General features: G+C 50.1%; 6 protein-coding genes and 1 non-coding gene across 7 annotated transcripts; 4 read left to right on the top strand and 3 right to left on the bottom strand.

Annotated features, from left to right (window-relative positions):
- Nucleotides 1-9: 9 nt before the first annotated feature.
- sec16 (COPII coat assembly protein SEC16) lies at nucleotides 10-5,847 on the bottom strand (the record flags this gene model as incomplete). Its single annotated transcript, XM_742588.2, has 2 exons — nucleotides 636-5,847; nucleotides 10-584 (listed from the first exon to the last, which is right to left on the bottom strand). The coding sequence occupies exons 1-2, from the start codon at nucleotides 5,557-5,559 to the stop codon at nucleotides 10-12; spliced, it is 5,499 nt and encodes a 1,832-aa protein (XP_747681.1). The 5' UTR covers nucleotides 5,560-5,847.
- Nucleotides 5,848-5,937: 90 nt separating this feature from the next.
- Nucleotides 5,938-10,788, top strand: AFUA_6G03950 (aminophospholipid-translocating P4-type ATPase NEO1). The gene is made up of 2 exons (XM_742589.2): nucleotides 5,938-8,481; nucleotides 8,532-10,788. The coding sequence occupies exons 1-2, from the start codon at nucleotides 6,618-6,620 to the stop codon at nucleotides 10,499-10,501; spliced, it is 3,834 nt and encodes a 1,277-aa protein (XP_747682.1). The 5' UTR covers nucleotides 5,938-6,617; the 3' UTR covers nucleotides 10,502-10,788.
- Nucleotides 10,789-11,017: 229 nt separating this feature from the next.
- Nucleotides 11,018-11,098, bottom strand: tS(GCU)4. Its single transcript has one exon. It is a non-coding gene (tRNA).
- Nucleotides 11,099-11,178: 80 nt separating this feature from the next.
- AFUA_6G03940 (GTPase-activating protein GYP7) lies at nucleotides 11,179-14,142 on the bottom strand (the record flags this gene model as incomplete). The annotated part of the gene is made up of 5 exons (XM_742590.2): nucleotides 11,179-11,773; nucleotides 11,831-12,149; nucleotides 12,200-12,462; nucleotides 12,521-13,910; nucleotides 13,990-14,142. The coding sequence occupies 5 exons, from the start codon at nucleotides 14,140-14,142 to the stop codon at nucleotides 11,433-11,435; spliced, it is 2,466 nt and encodes an 821-aa protein (XP_747683.1). The 3' UTR covers nucleotides 11,179-11,432.
- A 700-nt stretch (nucleotides 14,143-14,842) lies between these two features.
- Nucleotides 14,843-16,313, top strand: AFUA_6G03930 (RHO alpha subunit C-terminal catalytic domain-containing protein; the record flags this gene model as incomplete). The annotated part of the gene is made up of 7 exons (XM_742591.2): nucleotides 14,843-14,886; nucleotides 14,982-15,096; nucleotides 15,138-15,211; nucleotides 15,294-15,417; nucleotides 15,471-15,652; nucleotides 15,707-16,122; nucleotides 16,183-16,313. 7 exons carry the CDS (start codon nucleotides 14,843-14,845, stop codon nucleotides 16,311-16,313), a joined length of 1,086 nt encoding a protein of 361 aa, XP_747684.2.
- A 232-nt stretch (nucleotides 16,314-16,545) lies between these two features.
- On the top strand, nucleotides 16,546-18,304 carry AFUA_6G03920 (putative iron-sulfur cluster-binding protein; the record flags this gene model as incomplete). Its single annotated transcript, XM_742592.3, has 3 exons — nucleotides 16,546-17,464; nucleotides 17,525-17,956; nucleotides 18,018-18,304. The coding sequence occupies exons 1-3, from the start codon at nucleotides 16,687-16,689 to the stop codon at nucleotides 18,302-18,304; spliced, it is 1,497 nt and encodes a 498-aa protein (XP_747685.2). The 5' UTR covers nucleotides 16,546-16,686.
- A 191-nt stretch (nucleotides 18,305-18,495) lies between these two features.
- Nucleotides 18,496-20,817, top strand: AFUA_6G03910 (Mpv17/PMP22 family protein). Its single transcript, XM_742593.2, has 5 exons — nucleotides 18,496-18,763; nucleotides 18,822-18,972; nucleotides 19,031-19,220; nucleotides 19,347-19,664; nucleotides 19,751-20,817. The coding sequence occupies exons 3-5, from the start codon at nucleotides 19,122-19,124 to the stop codon at nucleotides 19,898-19,900; spliced, it is 567 nt and encodes a 188-aa protein (XP_747686.1). The 5' UTR covers nucleotides 18,496-18,763; nucleotides 18,822-18,972; nucleotides 19,031-19,121; the 3' UTR covers nucleotides 19,901-20,817.
- The last annotated feature ends 641 nt before the right edge of the window (nucleotides 20,818-21,458 follow it).

The raw sequence follows: 21,458 nt of genomic DNA, 5'->3' as shown, positions 1-21,458 counted from the left end.
ATCAGGCTCTTACTTCGCCATAACGTCGACATAGCGGCCTTTCTTCTTCCCCCTGGCTGCAGGGCCTTTACGCGCCTGCGGTGCTCCGAGTAAGTCGTCTATTGAGCTGGCATTGCTCAATGACGTTGCGGGCCTGGGTGGTGCCCCGGCTGAACTGCTCGGGGGAGTCGGCAAGACTGCGCCTGTTGACACAGATCGTGGGATAGCAGGGGGCGGAGCTCCGAGCGAGGGGGGAGCTGGGCTAGCAGACACAGACGTAGGTGCGCCTGCAGAAGAGGATGGCCGGCTTCCCGAGGCCCCTGTCGGCGGAGGTGTCGCCATTGCAGGTGGTGGCCCACCACTGCCGCTCATTGATCTACTGGGAGGTGCCGAACCCTTCGGTGGGGGTGGCGTTCCACGTGTTGGAGCAGCACTCCCGGGATCCTTTTTGTTAACCCACTTCTTGAGTTCAGTGTCATAGTAGAATGAATTCTCCTCCCCAAGTTTGGCACGGATTGGCCCACCGCCGCTATTGTCGTCTTTCTTGCCTCCGAACCATCCACTGAACCATCCCTTCTTCCCTGTTGCGGGCGGGGGTTTCTTGGCTACACAAATCAGTTAGCCACAGCAGAGTTAACAGCTACATTGGAACTTACCATCTGCTTCGGCCGCTTTGCGGAACGCCTCGTCAGCTTCGCGGTCCCGGCGTGCCCTCTCTGCCTTCTGAATGGCAGCTGCACGCGCTGCAAGATCCTCGTCGTCGTCCTCGTCCATAATTGATTTCTTCTTCGGCTTGTCCTCCTCAGTAGACTCATCCTGAGCACCGTCCGCAGACTCTGTATTAGACTCAAAGGATGGAGGTTCGTAGGCCCCGCTGCTGGTAGGAGGCATATATCCGCCCTGATCTGGTTGAGACGTCGTAGACACAGCTTGGGTATCGAAAGGATGACCAAATGGTTCCGGTGCATACGTAGAAGACCGGTGGGACGGGGCATTGTCGGAGACCTGAGAGTGTGCGGAGAAAGATTCTTGTTGAGCTCCAGATGCCGAGTCCTCAGCAACAGGTGCCAAAGGCATGTAGGATGATTGTGGAGGCGTGGACTGGTAGCCAGCAACCGGTGGAGAGCCATACATTGGCATTCCGTGAAACATGTTCGTGTCAACCGGTGTAGAAGGCTCCTGAGATCCTCGTCGCTGTCCTAGTGGGTACCCGAACGATGCTGACCTCTGGGAGTCCATAGACGATCTACCACGAAGTTGCTCTGGTGAAGCGCTTGGAGCATACTGGCTCACTGGTTGGTAGCGGGAGGGACCAGTGGCGGGTAATGGCTGAGCCGCCGCCACAGGGTAGGACCCATAGATGTCGGATACTGACGGTGAACGACTAATTGTAGGAGTTCCAGAGACTCTGGCAAACGGTCCGATCTCTTCGGCCTTCACTGAACCAGTGGAAGCTGCATCGCTGTCATCTCCAGCAACAAAGCTATTAAACTTTGCCCACATCGAGCCCGATACCTTCTCCATACTGGGCCTTGAAATCCAGGATGATCCGCCATCGCTGGTCGTTTCCCTAAGGCGCGCCGATAGCTCATCCACACCGAAGAACAGGTGCTGATTGTGATAGCCGGACGGCTTTGTGGTTGCCTTTAGAGCGGCTGCGATGGCGTCGCAGTACTGTTGAGCTTCAGACTTGCGACCACGCTCCGCAAGCGACCAAGCGTGAATTAGCTTGAACGCCAGCAGATGCGGAAGTGTGGACACGGACGAGCCCGCAAGCACAGATGTCGCAAATTCATAGGCCTCAGTGAGCAGAATAGAATCGTCATTGTACAGAGCAGCGCAGGACGACAAGCGTTGATGATCCACTCCGAGAAGCACGATATTTGCTTGTGGGTCATCGAGCCCGCCGAACACAGCGACGCGAGAAAGAATGAAACAAATATGAGCGGCCTCGGTACGGTTATATGAGAGAAGCAGTCGGCCGAGAGCAACCAGCGCTCGTTGATCGTCAGGACTACGGTTGCTCAGTACTAGTCCCACAGTTTCGCGCCAGCTATCAAGGCCATCAAGAGAATTCTTGGCCGGGCCATGTCCGTCAACCTTGCTGATCATTTGCAAGCCGGCCCTGGCTGAAGGGGGAACTAGCTCATCAATGCTTTCCTCGATATTTCCGGCTAGAATCTCGTAGAACGCCGCTAGAGACTCGGTGCGGCTTGTCGCTGATCTCACTTCTCGCCTCACGAACTCCTGGACAACCTGTTGCCAGACTGATCTATCCATTCTCGAGGCTATTATCATAGCATGGCCCCAGAGACGTTTGTCTACTGCAGCCCAGACTGCTTTCTCTCTTTCTCCAAGTACAAGAGTATCACGGAGTAAATCTACCGACCGAGAATCGACAGCATCCGGTTGAGAGGGCGCGTTCAAGGGTTGAAGAGTTGCAGATGGTGTAAAAACATCTCCAAGCGATTGATTCGGACCAGAATCCTGTAAGTTGGGAAATAGTAGGTTACGCAAAGACTTCTGAGCCTCAACGGAGCCTTCCAGAACTCCGTCATTCTCGACCAAGACTCGGATGACCTTCCATAAGAGGGTCTTCTCCTCACGGAGTTTAGAAGCATCTGGCGAAAGACGATCGAAGTCGGGGATATCGGCGTTTTCGAAAGCTGCGATTTTGCTAGAAAGCCAAGCAACCAGGTCTTTCTTCTTCGACTTGCCTTTCAGAGGACCTGGATGTTGCACAATACCCTCAGCAGCGGGAAGCCAGTCATTCAGCTGGCTGATTCGGACCTCACCAGGACAAGATTTGATCATCGGGGCTGCCTGTCCAGCCGAGTAACGCGGGATATGCTTGGGGAAGCAAGATATCACAGCGCCACCAAACCCGAACTTGAAAATGGGTGCACCCTTCCACCGTTCCAGAGAGTCGAGTTGTTGTCCATCAGTTGGAGGGATAAACTCAAGCACTTGAGAGGGTGCACGGTTGTGGGTGGGAACTGGTGCTGGGGCGTAAGGATTAACCGTTCGCGTCGGAGACGTCGAACCATGCACAGAAGCAGGCCGTTGGAAAGGGTCAAGCGATGGAACGGACAATCTGGGACTGAGGGTCTGACTGGGAGACTGTGTTTGGGATCGACGAGGAGGGACAAACGGGGATTCCTCAGTGGAAGAATTCAGGACTCCAGTCATTCCAGCGATAGGTGGACCGGTAGACACGGGAGCCACGCGATTGGCAAATTCATTGGTATATGCGGAAGGAGCATATGGATTTTTGGGTGGCGATTGCGGTCGGGTAGATAACGGAGGCACATTCTCCAAGACGTCCACGCCGCTAGGCCCTTTATTTTCTGAGGAGACCGGCTGTTCTGACGGGTGCGAATGGTTCAAAGGAGGAGGGCTAGCTGTTGATTGCAGTTGAGGCCGCTCCTCACTTTGGCCTTGATCTTCATAGTGTATCTTCTCATGGTAAGCCAGAGGGCTCGATGTGCGTGGTTGGAATTGTAAAGCAGCTCCCTGCCCTGAGATACTCGCTGGTTGTGAGGCATAGCGATTGCGAGGAGCCGCTGCCACAGCATTCGTAGACTGAGGTGGGGCTGGAGAGTATCTGGGCGAAGGAGGGGGCTTAACACCAGCCTGCACGCCGGGAGGCCTTGGCGAGTACCTCGACGCAGTGCTTGGAACGGCTGGTGCGCTTGGTACATTGGGCGCTAATAGATTTGAGTATGGGTCCAACCTTTCCGGCTGCTGCAACTGGGGTGGATCTGGGGGTCCGATATTGGACTGGGGAGCTCCCGGAACGTTCGAATACTGATTCGCTGGAGGGGGAATCGACTGCGGTAGTGACGGCGCAGACACAGGGGCATTAGGTGTATACCTTCCAGAGCTCGCAGGCCGCGACTTGGGCCTAGGAGGCGGCAGTGGAAGCTCTTCGAAGAAGTTCTTCTGAGGTGCTGTTGGGGCTGTCGATGAGGTTCCAAGCGGTGCAGGAGAAACTGTTGACGCCTTCAAAGGAGGTGCAGGTATGCTACTGCTCCGCGGAGGCGGCTTCGGTACGGTACCGGGCTGTGCAACAACTGTTCTGCTGTTGGCAACGGCCCGACGAGGCCGGGCAAGATCCTCTGGAATGTCATAAGGTGACTTGTAACCTTCCTTCGAACGTTCTGCGAAGCTCTCTGCCCTAGTCGTCACAGGGTTCGGAGGAGCCTGTGCTGAAAAGTAACTTGACATGGAAGCATTGGTGGGCTGAGCCGCAGTATTTTGCGCAGGAATACCCGAGAGCAAATCTGATGTAGAGGGCTGGTGCGGTGTATAGGAGACCGGTTGCACTTTGGGCCGCGCAAGATTCTCCGGGGTACCGAATGGACTCTGAAGCATTGAAGTGTCATTCATATGATCTATATTGGCAGCCTCTGGTGGTCTTTGTGCATTCGTCGTATCATCATCCAAGAGCAAGTCGTCATCATCATCATCGAGTTCCGCCTGCCACCGGGCAGCCAGATCATCTTCGGTGGGCATAGTTTCGTCAGCATCATCAGAAAGTTCCGCCTGCCATCGTGCGGCAAGATCTTCTTCTGAGGGAGAATTTTTGATTTCACCATCTGCTGTGGGCACAGCCAAACTGTTGTTCAACTCCGCGGCTGCTGGCAATTGTTTACTGAACATGGAGTCCGAAACCGCATTAATAGAATCGATGACTTGACTGGTGCTCTTGCGCGTGATGGGGGGAGGTCCTTCGGCTGAAGTTCGCTTCTGGATTTCACTAAAAAATCCGCTCTCGTCATCTTCATCGTCCCCGAAAACGTCGTCGACTTGGCTCTCCCCCTTGTGAGCATGATTATTTTGTGGTGCTGCACCTTGACCTAGTAGCGGAATTCCCTCTTCGAACCGAGCTTCTGTCTCTGGCGGACTATATATCGGCTTTGTTTGCGTTTTGAGCTGGTTAAAGAAGTCATCCTCATTATCCCGTTCGTTATCCCCGAGACTGTCCCAGAAGCCCGGACGGGTACCGCTAGCCTCTCCGTTGACTGTTGCGCCATTCACTTCGCCCTCAGCTTCATCCATCCAGGCAGTATCATTGCCCTCAAATAAGTCCTGTGCATCATTCCGACCCGCTAAGCCAGTAGATTTTTCCGGCCCCTCATAGTGTGGTTCTTCTGCTACATGCTCTTCAAGTCCACTTGTTATGTCAACATTGCCGTTCTCCGTAGGCACGTTCTCTGTGACATCTTCGACTGCTCGGGACTTATCAGTCTGCATAAAAATCGACTCGTCACGGCTGGGTTTGTCGGGCTCTTCAGTGTCCGGTTTCGAGCCGTTATCGGCAGCGGGCGTATTCGAGTCGACCAAATCGGGCGCACCTTGGTCACTGGTATCAGCAGAGATAGCGGTTTTGGACTCAATAGAACCATTCTCGTCGGTGAATTCTTCGGCAGGGGGAGACACATGGGTGTCAACGTCTGTGGTTTCTGACACTTCTTTCCCGGAATCCAGCGCCAACCTGGCCAGATCGGTCGCAACAGAATCGTTATCCTCAGGTCGAAATGCTGGATTCCACGCGAGTACTCCTTCTGGCTGCGCCATGATTGCAAAAAAGGATTTTGCCAAATGGTGGTACGGTTGCTGTGATTACGAAGCTGACACGTTTTCTAGACAACTCCGGGACCCTGACAGTCAACAAGGCAAAGCACAATGGTAGAAAGAACCCAAGAAACAGGAAATTAGACATGTAAAAAGAGGAAGAACAATCCCGTAGAAAGAAGAGAATATTACAAGACAGAACCTAGTTGTGGACTCATGACTGGATATCCATGGTATGTAGAAGGCATGAAGCTTTGAGATTCGGCACCCGAACAAGACACCTGATAGATAGCATGGAGTAGTGATGCTTTCTCCGTTTTTGGTTACCCCGTCTGGGCCTGTCATCCGGGGTGGAATGACTTTGATCCGGTTGGAAAAGAACACCTAGCATGTCGTATCACGTGCTTGGCCCGGATCATATACTTGCATGGCAGAGTCGCAGAGTACTACCAACACTTGATCGCTTATATGTACATCAACTGTAATCACGATATAGACTAGTGTACTCTCATTTGCTTCCTCTTTATGGGGGATTGATTTTTTCGAATTCAATATCTGAAGACACTCAGCTGCTACGATGTGATCTTGAAAGGAGCACATCAATGTGCGGCTTCTCCGCCTATGACATCGCTGTTTCATAAACAAATCTGAGTGCGCCACACCTGCGTACCAGAGCCTGAGGCTCGCACCAATCATGTGATCGGCCCTTGCTCCACCTCTCATGAATCAGTTACCAGTACGGAGCACTTAGGCTCCAAAGATACCCTAGTATAATTCTTATCGCGATGATAGAATGACTCCCTTTCTTTTCCTCCTTGACTATTCTTAAAGTGCATATAGGATGGTGTTATTTGCCCTCTCTTCCTGGATTTCAGCTTTTTACTTTTTGGCGCGCTGTTGAACGCCATCTTTCTTCACAGCCACGAGTACAATAACAATGCGGGCCTGAAATGCCACTTACCGTGATAGGATCCTGAATTAAATATACCTTTGCGAGGAAGATCCGGGATCGCCACTTCATATGGGAAGCACAGTCCATATCACTCTGCATCATACCTACAATGCCTTCATCATCCGAGTACCTTCACCCGCACGGCCGCACCAGCGTTGCTGGTGATTCCGGATCCGATGACGACCTTGACTTGGAGGAGTTGGATCCGACCACGGCGACCATTCATAAATCTCCTCGGCTATCAAAAGATGAAGCAACGCGACAAAGAGGCTATGGTTCAGGGATTGCTTTGAGGAATTTGCGGGTCGGTGGTGGAAGTCGAGGGTGGAAGCGTAGTGCTTCCGGCATACGGAACAGGGATTCAGAAGAGGATACACACGGTTTACTGGAAGATCAAGAAGGAGGGGCTCTCCGCAGCTCGCACGCGAGCTCACGCAATTTCACTGATGATGATGCTCCGCTGCTCGACAACCCCCGGCGGAGCTCAACCCGCTCGTTTGCGGGTGATGGACCAGTTCGACGAAGGGGTTCTCAGTCGCGGTTTTTCGGTTTCAAAGCAGCCAACATCTTTTCGGGCCCGTCGAGCTGGTCTCACAGGAACGATGAAAATAACGCAACCAAGCCTCCTCGGGAAGTGTTCGTCGGGCAATCGCAGCGGTCGAAGTACCCAGCGAACATCGTTTCCAATGCGAAATACACCCCTTGGAGCTTTCTACCACGCACACTTTACAATGAGTTTTCTTTTTTCTTCAACATCTATTTTTTGCTTGTGGCTCTTTCACAGATCATTCCCGTGCTTCGCATCGGGTACATGTCGTCCTACATCGCGCCTCTAGCTTTCGTCGTCTCGATATCCTTGGGAAAGGAAGCCTTGGATGATATTGGCCGGCGAAGACGAGATGCCGAAGCCAACTCCGAAGAGTTTACAGTGTTGTCGTTTGACAAGCCCGTGGGCAGAAGGGCGTTTGCAACGCCTGCAAATAATTATTCGGATTCCGACGAAGTTTTCGAGATCACTAAGAAGTCTAGGGACCTGAAAGTCGGTGACGTTCTCAAGGTTCGCAAAAACCAGCGCCTTCCCGCGGATGTGGTGATCTTGAAGACTATCTCCAATGACTCTGTCACTGCGCGGCGAAGCTCTTCAGCTGAAGTTACCGCGGATCTTATGCGACCCGACCCAGAATCAGTTCAACCGTCTGAGGTTGAGCCTAGTTCAAGTGCCGCCGCGGATGAAATTGGTACTTCTTCTGCTAGTGACACATTCATCCGTACTGACCAACTGGACGGTGAAACTGACTGGAAACTACGCTTGCCTTCGGTCCTATCTCAGTCCCTGCGACTCCGGGATTTCACTAGACTCAAGGTCACCGCCAGCGCACCGGACAAGCGAGTCAATGAATTTCTCGGCACTATTGAACTTGGCTCACAGTCTGGTTTCTACGATCCCCTTGTCGACAAAGCGCAGACTGGCGGCGAAGCGAGCAGCGAGGATCGGCAAGCCAATTCTGCGCCCCTCACCATCGACAACACGGCGTGGGCAAACACGGTCCTGGCATCCAATACAATAACGTATGCCGTCATTATCTACACTGGCTCACAAACCCGAGCAGCTCTCTCCACATCGCCATCTCGTTCAAAAGTAGGTCTTCTGGAATATGAGATCAATAACCTGACCAAGATTTTATGCGCGTTGACCCTCACTCTATCAATCATCCTGGTAGCTCTGGAGGGTTTTCAACCAAACAACGACAAAGAATGGTACATCGCAATCATGATTTACCTTATCCTATTCTCAACAATCATTCCCATGAGTTTGCGAGTCAACTTGGACATGGCGAAATCTGTGTATAGCAGATTCATTCAGCGAGACAAAGATATTCCTGGGACCGTTGTTAGAACAAGTACGATACCCGAGGATCTTGGTAGAATTGAATATCTCCTTTCTGACAAGACTGGTACCTTAACTCAAAACGGTAAGATTTCATACATCTTAACAGTCGAGTTGCGTTACTGACCGTCATAGAAATGGAGCTGAAAAAGATCCATGTCGGTACGGTCTCTTATGCAAACGACGCTATGGAGGAAGTGGCGTCATTCGTTCGGCAAGCCTTCGCTGGAAATACCTTGACCACACCTTCAGCTGCATTCGGAGCCCAAGCAGGACTTGGGGCAGCTCCTCGTACAAGGCGAGAGATTGGGTCACGCGTTCGTGATATTGTCCTGGCGCTGGCTCTATGTCATAATGTCACTCCCACAACCGACGAAGAAGACGGTGTGAAAGTCACGAATTATCAAGCGTCATCGCCGGATGAGATTGCCATTGTCAAGTACACCGAGGAGGTCGGTCTGAAGTTGTCATACCGTGACCGGCAATCCATTGTCCTGGAAACGACCGAGACAGGCAGTGTTGTCGTTCGTGTTCGCATCCTTGAAATTTTCCCTTTCACCTCGGACAGCAAGCGGATGGGTATCATTGTACAATTCGAAACAGCCAACTCGATCCTAGAGTCTTCGAACGAAGATGCTGAAATCTGGTTCTATCAGAAGGGCGCAGATACTGTTATGTCCAGCATCGTTGCAGCAAACGACTGGCTCGACGAGGAAACTGCGAATATGGCTCGGGAGGGTCTGCGTACCCTTGTGATTGGTAGGAAACGGCTATCCTTGCAACACTTCCAGGAGTTCTCTGCAAAATACAAGCAGGCCTCGCTTGCATTGCAAGGACGCGACGTCGGGATGGCGAAGGTTGTCAGCGAGCACCTTGAGCGTGACCTGGAGCTTCTCGGCGTGACTGGTGTGGAAGATCGTCTGCAAAGAGATGTAAAACCATCACTAGAGCTTCTTCGCAACGCTGGAGTCAAAATTTGGATGTTGACCGGAGATAAAGTGGAGACCGCACGTTGTGTCGCAATCTCCGCGAAGTTAGTAGCTCGAGGCCAATATATCCACACCGTCGCCAAAGTGAAGGACCCGTCTGCCGCCCAAGAGGCGTTGGACTTTTTGCGAAATAAAACCGATTGCTGTCTGCTCATCGATGGCGAGTCGCTGTCGCTGATGCTTGGTCAGTTCCGGTCGGCATTCATATCTGTGGCCGTTCTTCTACCGGCTGTGGTTGCATGTCGATGCTCTCCGACTCAAAAAGCTGAAGTCGCGGAGTTGATTCGTCAATACACGAAGAAACGAGTTTGCTGTATCGGTGACGGCGGCAATGATGTCTCCATGATCCAAGCAGCCGATGTTGGAATTGGTATTGTCGGCAAGGAGGGTCGTCAGGCCTCGTTGGCTGCCGACTTTAGCATCACGCACTTCCACCACCTTACGAAGCTCCTCGTTTGGCACGGCCGCAATTCATACAAAAGATCCGCCAAATTGGCGCAATTCATCATGCATCGTGGCCTCATCATTAGCGCTTGCCAGACCATGTACAGCATTGCAAGCCATTTTGACCCCAAGGGTCTGTTCATCAATTGGCTGATGGTCGGCTACGCGACGGTCTACACCAATGCCCCGGTCTTCTCGCTCGTTTTCGACCGTGACGTTGACGAGCACCTGGCCAACCTCTACCCCGAGCTATACAAAGAACTCAAGTCCGGTCGCAGTCTCAGCTATCGCTCCTTCTTCGGCTGGGTTCTTGTGTCGGTTTATCAGGGTGCAGTAATCCAGGGGCTCTCGCAGATCTTGCTGAACACCATTTCAGGGCCGCGGCTGATCAGCGTCTCATTCACAGCCCTCGTCATTAACGAGCTGCTGATGGTCGCTATTGCCATCACAACCTGGCACCCCGTAATGATCTTCTGCCTTATCGGTACAGCTCTGGTCTATGCCGCCAGCGTCCCCTTTCTGGGCGACTACTTCGACCTCGAATACGTCATCACCGTCGATTGGGTCTGGCGTGTGGCCGCCGTCTGCTCCGTCTCCGTGATCCCCGTCTGGGCAGCTAAACTGATCCAACGGTCCTGGAAACCTCCTAGTTATCGTAAAGTTCGAGGTTGATGCCTTCACTGACATCCCTTGTCGCAACTCTCTGTCTCATTGCCCTTTTTCCTTGGTTCATTTCTCGACTTTTCCAGGTAGAGGAGTTGCGGTTTGTGAATGTCAAATAATTCTCTGTACTATCCTCATTAGCATTCATCGAGCATTGATCCTATGTCATTTCCCTCTAGCTTGTATTGTTGGTATATAGACCCTGTATGTAATTTCACTTGTGATTTGAATGATTGCCCTGTGTATATGTGATACAAGATAGAACAGGCCTGGCGTGGTCATCCTAAAGAAGTCGGTTTTGGTTACACATGCATACATAGATATATATATGTGCATCGAGTCTCGTGAGAGAGTATGGAAGTAGCACCCTTCATATCCCCATGCCACCAATTCAGGAAATAACCTGATCAAATATTTACCAGATAATCTACTTTCTAGCAATTGAGTAAAATTAACCAAGACTATAGCCGTTCGGATGAAAGAAAGGTGATGAAAGGGAAAAAAAAGTGAAAAAGATATTGCGCACGACACCTCTGGGATTCGAACCCAGGCGGGCGAACCCACAGGCTTAGCAGGCCTGCGCCTTAACCACTCGGCCAAAGTGTCCAATGGTGCTTACTATAAGACGTAAGCTAGTCTAGATGCGGATGGAATACTTTTGTTTGCGTAGCAGCCAAAGCAATCTTGGCCGATGGGGAGAAACTACCGCCTGCACGTGCTCCGTAGTTGAGGATCATGTACATTTATGATTATTGCAGATAGTTAATCGTGGCGATGGCATCATAGTAAAGAAACGCTGTGGAGAGGAAAAGAATAATACCAACCGTCCCAAACCCAAACCCAAACCCAACAAAGACTCTCCTCAACCATACAAATATAAGCCCAACTCAAGCCGATTGAATCTACGAAAATGACGATTACTTAAGATCGCTGCGGTAGCTCACTTTGAACTGGTTGGATGCGGCTGTTTCCACAGAATTTCCTTGCTCAGAAGCTGCCTCAATTCGGGCGAGATAACCTTGGACTCGGCATTATCTCCGGCAGCACTACTACTCGCCGGACCGGCACTGACACCACTGCTGTATCCGACGCTTTGTGGCCGTTGCGGCGACTTGCCCTTGTTCAGAGCAGATTCCTGCGTGGGTTTTCGTTGATGGGTTGATGGAGCGGGGAAGTTATTCTTCTTGTCTATTGCTTCAACTGTGCGTTCGAAGCGTCGGAAAAGGGATTCTGCGCGGGTAAGAATGGGAACAAGCTCCATGGTGTTTGAGAGCTCGTTAACTATTAGGTTGAATATTAGGCTGGTCACATGCGTTAGGGTAGAGGTGACGTGCTTACCATATTTAAGAACTTCATCAAAATGTTTCAGGTGGTCCATGATTACGTCACGATGTTTTTCTAGGATTGCTAACGCAACAAAGAGGTGGAAGCTGCTGGAGAAATAGTCGGTCCACAATGTCTCCCAGAGACGTAGGATGTCTACCCATTCGAACTCGCGCTTGTACCAGACAAGGAGCATTCGGAAAAAGAAGAAGAAGTTCGTGCTGTCGGCGGATTGGAGATGGAGGTACAACTGGGGGTCCATAAGTTGTACCAGGTGATCTAGGGTTAGGAGCTGGGCGCGCATGCCAGACTGATCGCGAAGGAAATTCCGTTCCTGGTCTGTGTAAGCAGTGTTGATTTGGGACGGATATGTGTGGGATATACCATTCTGTCCATGAATCCAACAAAAGCCCAGAATGCCACTGCATCGTCCTGCATGACTGCGTAAATTGGTGCTAAGAGGTCACTCATTCCTTGAACATAGCCCAAATCAGGATTGTATTCGTTGTAGGTGAGAAGCATGTCCTTCATCTGCTCTAGATGTACGTTCGTCCCTACGTCCGCAAAGGGGGAGTCTGGATCGGGATGAGGGATATCTTCTCCTGCAAAGAGAGGTATCGTGCGATCCGTACGATGCACATCTTTTTCTGATACCAATATGTTAGCAGCTGGATTTACAAATGCGTCCAGGGGAGGCAAGCGTACCTATGCGGTTTTTCTGCTCTTTCCACCACTCATACTGCTCGGTAGTGGAAGAACCCTCAATCATTCTCTCCCACCAAGCACCCTTTAGCCGGATGTATTCATCACGTTTAGAGTTCATCAGAGCTTGACGCTCGTCGCGGCTGCTGTCCCAAGGGTACACTCCGAGAAGGAAAAGCCATGCGTCCTTTCTGACCCCATCATTTGGATCAAGGCCCCCGTGGAAAATTCTCTCCTTCACTTCATCTACAGTAACGTTGAGCCTTCCCGTGGTGGCATCAAAGAAGTCCTCCCATTCCTGCAAAGTGACAGTTCTGCGTCGTTCCTGTATCGCCATTGTTCCAGTTTCAAGCTCCAAAATCTCAAAATCACCCACAGAGCTATTTTCCATTTCCAGGACATCCCGTGCAGTCCATATGCGCTGAGCCCTTTCTCGTTCACTCTGCTCAGCAATACTCATGGCCCATCGAGCCAAGTAGAGCCTGGCGCTATCGAACTCATCCTGCAAGGTCTGAATCTCAGGAGACTTCATTAGGCGACGGACTTGTGGAGGGATCATGGTGTTATCGGCAAGTTCGTTCGCCGTCCGCCGTGTGAACGTGGTAATCTTGCTGAGCTGCTCAAGGACCTTCCATCTAGTTTCCTTGAGTGCTTTCATAAAGGGATCCATTCCGGCGTCTCGTCCTGCACTGCCACCGGGTTGATGTGGGCCAGCAGCTGCATCGTGCCCTTGCTTAGTTACTGACCCGTCATAACTGCTAAGTGGCCGTGCGAAGGATATGCGGTCCTCTTCGCAGGGATTGATCAGATAGACACTGTTGTCGACAGACGAGCGCTGCACCTCAACGTATTTCCGGAGCCACCGCAGAACCTCGTCACCGCCCCAGAATAGGCCACCATTTTCATCAAATGGGTCAAAACTTTCCCTTGTCCTCTTCTTCTTCTGCAGTATCGTTGATTCGCATTCACTATCATGGAAGAACAGCGCCGGGAAACTATCACCAGCCCGGGTGTTGATCACCAGGCTACCAAACCACCAACCCAAGCTAGGAGGTCGCACTAGCAGCGAATAAATTTCGGATAGCGGTACCGCGAAAGCATATAAACCTATAGGATCTTTATATGTAGTTGTAGTCGGGAGCGGTGGTACCAGATATCGTTGTTTCGGGGGTGAAGAGTCACCAGACAAATCGACTTTGACATAGGTACTGTAGGCGTCGCCGAGGGAGGACTCAGGGACCCAGGCAAGGAGGTATGAAGAGAGGTCGGCGGTGGTCTTAGCGCTATTTGTTGATGCAATATCGCTGCTCGGAGTAGGAGCTGGTTTTTGTTGGAGCAGAGCGATAAAGCCAGGGATATTGTCCTTGGAGGAAGGAGTCGGATGGACGTATACCTGCAATACTCATGAAGACAGCGGAAGGTCAGCTCTGGCCCTTTATGCGAAAGTTCTCTTAGATTTGTTAAAGACTAACCTTGCTCTTAGAGAACAAAAGCTTCACCCCCCTCCCTGATGTGGAGGAAATGCTATTGTATTCATCCTCCTCGGCGTCGCTGACATCGTAGAAGGACGCCGTCGGTGACGGCGGCGAAGGAGGAGGAGTGAATTTGGTGCCGGAGCCTGCCATTCTTGATGGCAGATTTGGAGCGTGATGAGATGTTTTTTCAGAGAAAAGTTCTCATCATGCGAAAGACTGTGATTGGATTTGCTCTTTTCTATTGAGTGAATGAAGCTGATGAAATCAAAAAGCAAATGACTGAGCGCGGAGAATGAGATCACGACGTAATCGTGGGGCACCTGATTATTGATCGATGTCCACTTCGAAGATAAACAAATCCACAAAACACTAGAGAAATAGTTTGATGCTGAATACTCGTCTCTTTACTATCCCTTGGCGTCGCTTCTTGAGTCTCCGATGATATTTGCAATATACTTTGAAAAGGTAATCTCCTGAGAGCACTCTCCATCGCCACACAAGCCCACAGCAGGCAGCAGCAAAACATTCAACCTTGAAGAGATCATCATTGTTGTTGCACGATACAATCAACATCAATTCGGCTACAGAGAAAGGAAGACCCGAATTTGTTTTGAGGATGCCTCATCAGAAGATGTTTCTCCTTTATAGTTATTCCTGAAAGATGTGTCAGTCCATGCTGTACATCTTTGTCTACAGCCCTTCTTGTGTCCTTACCTTCGTGTTCCTCACTGAGTAGTGACGTGGTCCATCTTCCTTTAAGTACACTTTGCTGCCTATGCTTTGACCATCCTTTGCAAGGGGAGATCCCTGCTATCAGATGATTTTACGTACCTTACTGTGATTCGTCTGGATGCAATTGCTGTTCCTATCAGCAGGACAGACACCCTCATATGCGTATGCTTCATTCATCATTCGCCCACAGCGAAGTTAATTACCTAAGATTCTGTGTGATATAGCAAGAGACCTATGGGATCTTACAACCTCTTCAGGAAACGATATACCCATCCAATTGGACATCTTCCTTTCTTCTGCTACAACGGGACAGTAAGTTGGTTGCAATGTCCAGAGATAAGGCGCTTAAAACGATGGAAGAAACACCAGATGGTCAGATATATTTGCTAGATGCTCAAAAATGCCTGAGTTAGCACGTACTCTTCCGGCTTCATGGTATCGCAGCCAGCCGCTCTATCAGCTCGAACGCAGGGCAATCTTCAACAAGGTATATGGCGCTACCCCGTGTGAATGGTACAAAAAGGCCTTATAACCGCATAGTCATGGTATCTACTCGGACCTGTGACAAGGTTCTTGACCATAGGAGAGAAAGTCGAGTATGAAATCGCCCAGCAGTCGATTATCGCCTTTCGAAGCTCCGGAGACGCGGCTTTCCCTGGTCCAGATGAGATTCAGGTCGTCAGCGTGAGGACAGTACGCTCTGCTCATTCCTGCGCACCATATTGTGGATGCTCATCATATCTTAGGGCAGAAAGCTTCGTTCTCATGTCACATCTACTGGTCTCGTTTTCAGTACATTGTCGGACGAAGCTCCAAACTTTGAGGAGTATTTTCCGGGCCTCGAGGCATTGCTAGAAAGGGTGGACTTCACCAAGCTGCCATACAGGCGCAGCATAAAATATGAAGGGCACTTCAACTGGAAGACAATGTGAGGAAGATCCTCCCTTTGGCTATCAAAACCTCTCTGACGGGGACCAAATAGGGTCGATGGTTATCAGGAATGCCTACATTGTCAATATACACATCCCTCGTTCTCTGTTTATTATCCCCCTACGTTCTATACCGTCAACAATCACCAGAACTTCTCCCAGCATATCGCTGATCCCAAGAAACCGGACGACGGACTGTTTCTGTATTTCTTCCCTATCTGCACTCTCAATGTTTATGGCGGAGGCATGTCCTCGTTCCGTGTCTGTCCGGCTGAGGATCCAAGCCAGACAAGGATGGAATTTGACTATTACCACAGCGAGTCGGGGAATAAATTTGAGGAGTATTACCAATTCGTTAGACAGGTCGCGATGGAGGACTATGAGCTTTGCGAGAAAACGCAAGGTAATTTGGAGAAGGGAGTATACACCGAAGGCATCCTGAATCCAGAGAAGGAGAACGGAGTTTCATGTGAGTATAATATTGATGCCCGCTAAGATTGATGTGAAAAACTGTTTTAATGCGTCACAGTCTATCAAGACAGAGTCTTTGAACTGGTGTGCCAACAGCACGCTGCGGAAAGTGCAAGCCATGATCTCTCCGCACCCAGATTGAAGGAATCAGAGATAAATGCCGAGAAAGTTGGAGCCGCCGCGTTGTAGACACGTCTGTTAGGTTTGCATGTTTGTTCATAAGTAGCCGTTAGTACTAGCACAGTTCATACATGTTGTGTCCAACGTATTCAGCTCGCCTTCAGCTTCAGCAAAGACTAACAGTCATTTCTCAACTGCAATCCTCGCCTGAAACAACTGTACACCGGAAAAGCCCACCAAATTAGGAAAGACATGCAGCAAGCCTGCTGACTTATAGGGTTGACTCACAGTTTTACAACGAGTCCAGTCTCTTCATGCAGCCCATCAGGTAACGAATGGAGTTGACCTTCCTTGGGGTCATCAAAGTTGTTGTCCTTTAAATGCTTCAACGGCTCCCCCACGCTGTGGGGTTGACCACAGAAGAAATAGCTGGAGAATTACCATGGAGGCTCTGACCCCGCCTACACTAACACTTGTAACACTGTTGACTGCCTTCTTCTTCCTATATCGAGCCTGGCTCCGTGCGGTATACCCGAAGACGCCCCTCATAGGACGATCTGAGTTATTCCTTCACGTCCCAGAAGCCGACAACACGCAAGCTGTCTCCAAGGAATCGGATTTTCCTGAGAACTGGCTGAATAGCAATGATATCTTTGAACTCGAACGGCGCGCGGTGTTCAGCAAGGTAAGCCCGAACAGACATGCTCAGGGTTCGAAATTCACACCTCCTAACCCTTGTGGATCACAGTCATGGCTGTATCTTTCTCACCGCAGCCAGTTCACGAAACCTGGCGATTATCAGTCCTTCGAAGTGGCCGGCTTCCCCATCTTCCTCATCCTGGGCAAAGATGGTGAGATTAGAGCTTTCCACAATGTTTGTCGCCATAGAGCGTACACGGTAGCGAATAAAGAGCGAGGAAGTTCTACCGTTCTCGGATGTCGCTACCATGGCTGGAGCTACAACACGAAAGGCGAGCTTATCAAAGCCCCTCATTTTGAACAAATACTTGGTTTCGATAAATCACAGAATGGTTTGTTTGCTATTCATGTTCAGCAGAGCACCGACGGCTTCATCTTTGTAAATCTCGAAGCCGATGCGCCAGGGGAGCTGCTGGAGACCGACCGTCTGGTGGACTTCGTGAAATGTAATGGGCCTATACCTCAGTCACGGTGGATTGGGGGCAGGGCTATCGAAGGCGTGTTCAATTGGAAAATGGCTAGTAAGTTCTGACCTGTTGCAATCTTTCGCCTCAATGGACTCTGATGATTTTCCGCACAAGTCGTATCTGAGAGGCAGTTCAGTAGTGCTGTAATACTGCCCGAACTTGCGCGACTTGTGCCCTCACCCCTGTTGGCAAGAGTTAAGCATTATTTGAACGGGAAGACTGCAGGAGACCCTGATGTTCTGATATTTCCCAATGTCTCGTTTCATATCATTAAGGATACCAAGTATTGGTACTCTCTCAGCTTCCATCCAGCGTCTGAGCGAAAGACGCTGGTTCGATATGATCTGTATTGCTTCCAGAACACGGATGGCGATGTCAATTCTCAGTTGATTTCAGCTAAGCTCATTGAGATGATAACGGAACAGGTTGCCGAATTGGAGAGCCAGTATCAGTTACGAGTCAGAGGGGCTGAGGATAGCTCCCAGGGAGGTGTGATCGCAACAACAACAGAAGATAGGGATTTCCGCTCCTGCTTGGGAAAGTCGAGTTCGTCCCTGCCTACCTACAGTATCCATAGTTGGAGAACACTGATGCTTATGTTGAATAGATCTGCAAAACGTGATCCTCGAGCAGCTAAAAAGGCATACTAAGCTCGAAAAGCTGCAAGGGATGGAAGTGCATCCTGCGATGAGGCAGCCGCGAATGACGGCGAAGTCCCAGGAGGCCGACCAACGTAAGTCGATAACCTCTTGTTCTCAACTTCGGAGCCGGATGATCAAGAATAGCTTCACTGACTCATCTCAGTTTGCAGAGAGCTCGAATGTCATGGCGAGAAATCCCCAAGTCTGGCCTGGTAGCCGTCATTCGCATTGGAGCGATCAGTCAAGGAAATAGTAGGCATAACGAGCGAGAAAAGAAGCGATACTCGCAGAAATCTTGCACCAATGCATAATCAAAGCAGTTCCCGACTAGACCCAAAGCTTGGGAGCATCTCTTTTCCTGTTATTCAATCGATTGTGGTCGATTGTGGTGGGAGGAAACAAATTGTACGGAGTATATTGGCAACGAAAAGCTTGCCACCAATCAACGTCCTGAATTGACACATTCTTGGCTGCCTTTTCGAGTCCCTCTGTGCTTCGACGTGTCAACTTTCCCTTTTCCGCATATCCATTTCTCCACTGTTTCAAGTACCAGGGACCTATCTGGTGCCCTGATCTACTCACCCACTCCACTTCCTGATTACTGAAGAGATCAAAAATTTAAGTACCTCTCTTGTACAACATCAATATAAATGCTTTAAAAGCATCCTCGTAATCTCGTGTTCTCTTCCTGATCACTTTTATCAAAGTGTCCGTAAGTTCATAACGCCTGATCCACCCATCTGCCCATCGGCTAAATAGGTGAACACGAGTTCTTCATTTGATTTTCTTAGTATTTTTAGCTCGCCAGGCCCAGAACAATCTGTGTCTTGCCAGTTGACATCATTACTGCAGACACAGCCAACCCACGCAACACGAGCTTCCCAAGTAGTCTGCAGTAAGTTTGCCAAAGATCTTCCCCTGGTTCGTATCTCGCACAAAAAGACTAGATTTGACTAAGTGCTGACCTATGCAAAAATAGAGCCAAGCCTCCTATTTGAGTTGCCCTCCCGAGTCCACTACTCTATTTTCGAGGGTAACTCGTATTCACCTGGTCGCTTGCGCATCCAAATATGTCTCTTCCCCCGATCGCAACGGCAACCTTGCAGGCTGCCCTCGTGAATGCGGGTTCGAATGTCCTCGCGCAAGGAATCAGAGCATGGAGAGATGAGGTTCGTGGATTCTATCTCATGTTGTCTTATTCATCCTAGCGAGCAACCAGCCATGCGCAATTCTATTGACATGAAATGGAACGATGTCGATTCTGACGAGCGATGGCCATGATTCGCACAAGGTAGACACCCTTTGAACTTGACCTCGAGGCCTTGTTCCACTTCACGACATGTGCCTTTGTACTCTCGCCGCTGACGTACGTCTGGCTTGAGGGCCTGGAGTCGAGGTTTCCCGGCTCGAGTGAGGATACGTCTGTCACCCAGTCTACTGCTGAGAAGCATGGCTCGAAGCAAGGGAAGCAAAAATTGAACGTGAAGAATATCGTAGCGAAAGTCGTGATTGATCAGACAATCGGCGGCGCGATCAACACTGTCGTCTTCGTTATGACGATGGGACTTCTACGGGGACAGGATTTTGAGGTAGTCAAGGCCCAGATTCAGAATGTAAGTTCACTGCTGCGACTCTCTTCAGACATAATCTTTTCCCCCTACCGTAGGGAGGGTTTTACTCAGGTCTGATGCGCCGACAGGACTTTTGGCCCATCATGTTTGCTGGATTCAAGCTCTGGCCTTTTGTCTCGATTCTCAACTTCACGGTTGTACCCGCAGACAAGCGATTGCTTGTTGGTAGTTTGTTTGGCGTCATCTGGGCGGTTTATCTGAGTCTGATGTCTGGGTGATGTTGGCCCAGATAAGACAAATTCATGAGTGCAGCAATTGTCGGCCCTGTGCTCTGGCTGTAGACAAGGATAGACTGAAAGGATTGTTGGGTTGGTGTTGGTTGGTTAGACATTCCATATTATTACCGGGTGACCCCGTAACTTAGGTGGAAGGGTCGGGTATTGTAGATATGGGGCCGTTGGGGGCTGAAGTATCCTATCTGGTCATCCTTGGCCGTCAATTTTATCTTGGATCTACGTAAGATTGAGCCTTAATCAATCGACTTCCGTCTGATCATGCTGATGCAGGTCATTCAACAAGGGCTAGAGGCGGATATCCATGACTCGCTTCAGCAAAACTGCTGAGCTCAGACGGGATACTCACTCCCAGCACTCTTCCGCGATCACCTCAGCAATTGAGCCTGACTCGAATGTATGTGAGAAACGCCCATTAGTTCAGATTTACTTCCCGAAACCGCCTTACTGCGACGGTAAGGTTCTTTGATCCAGTTGATCGCCAAAAATAAGTGGCCCCTTGGAGTTCTACCGACGATTGCGGAGTGTTGGGGCCAGTTGGTTGTTTACCTAGTCTGGTCGATGCGTGCTGTACGGAGTAACGTCTTCAACAACAGAGCGTATCTGACTGAGGTGGGCTTACGAACATATGACATAGACCTAAATGCTGTATGTCTACATCCTAGCACTTTTGAAGACTGGAGGTCTCCTAGCCCGAAGGATGAACTCCAGTTCGTGGTAAATTATTCTCGAATCCCGTGGGTCATGCCTGCTTTCCGTCACGCAAGGAAGATGCAGGTAAGCAGGAGGAATGTAAGTGACAGGGGAGGTGATCAGCTGGAAGACATGGCAGAGTCAATATATAAACAGAGAGGAAGGGGACAATGCCATTGTTCGAAAAAGGCTCAAGTTACCAAGTGATAAGTGTACGGACAGTCAAACTTCCATAAGGAAAGCAACATTTCTGGCTAATCTGTTTGGCTCCCAGAAGACTAGGCTAGTGGCTCTCGGGTCGAGCGAGATCCCGTATCATGATGGCCTGACTGAAATCCTCCTGAAACCCAGTAAGGTTTATGAGGACTCTAGTAAGATTGCAGCCAGTCAACCAACGAGCTTATACGGTGCGCAAGGATGGAGTGGACCGGGGGGCCGAGGTTCTGAAGATGCAGAAGTGCAGATCAGTGGCGTTGGCTGGATGGCGGAGCATCCAAGCTTGGGTGGAATGCGAGGACAAAGGGCCAAGAAGATGCCAAAAAAAGACTCGATACGACAAAGCGAAATATCACTTCGTGTTCTTGATTTCTTTCATTTTTACCTACGGAGTAGATACCTCTTTTGTGTTTGCATATACGAGTGTGGACGTCGATAGAATTAGCATCGTTCATTTTACGAAATTATTATTTCTTTAAGGACACATTTTATTCTCGTTTCTGAAGAAATACTTCTTTCACTGATGGACAGATCATATTATTAGAAATGACGGTTATTGTAATTCAGCTTAGCGAGCCTTTCTCGAAGTCGTGTAAGACCAAAATCCTTCAGGATGAGAAATACCACTAGTAAC

Source organism: Aspergillus fumigatus, chromosome 6, assembly GCF_000002655.1.
Source record: "Aspergillus fumigatus Af293 chromosome 6, whole genome shotgun sequence".
Classification (NCBI taxonomy): Eukaryota; Fungi; Ascomycota; class Eurotiomycetes; order Eurotiales; family Aspergillaceae; genus Aspergillus; species Aspergillus fumigatus.
Note: the sequence above shows the minus strand (reverse complement) of the source record. Positions and strands in the feature narration are given on the sequence as shown.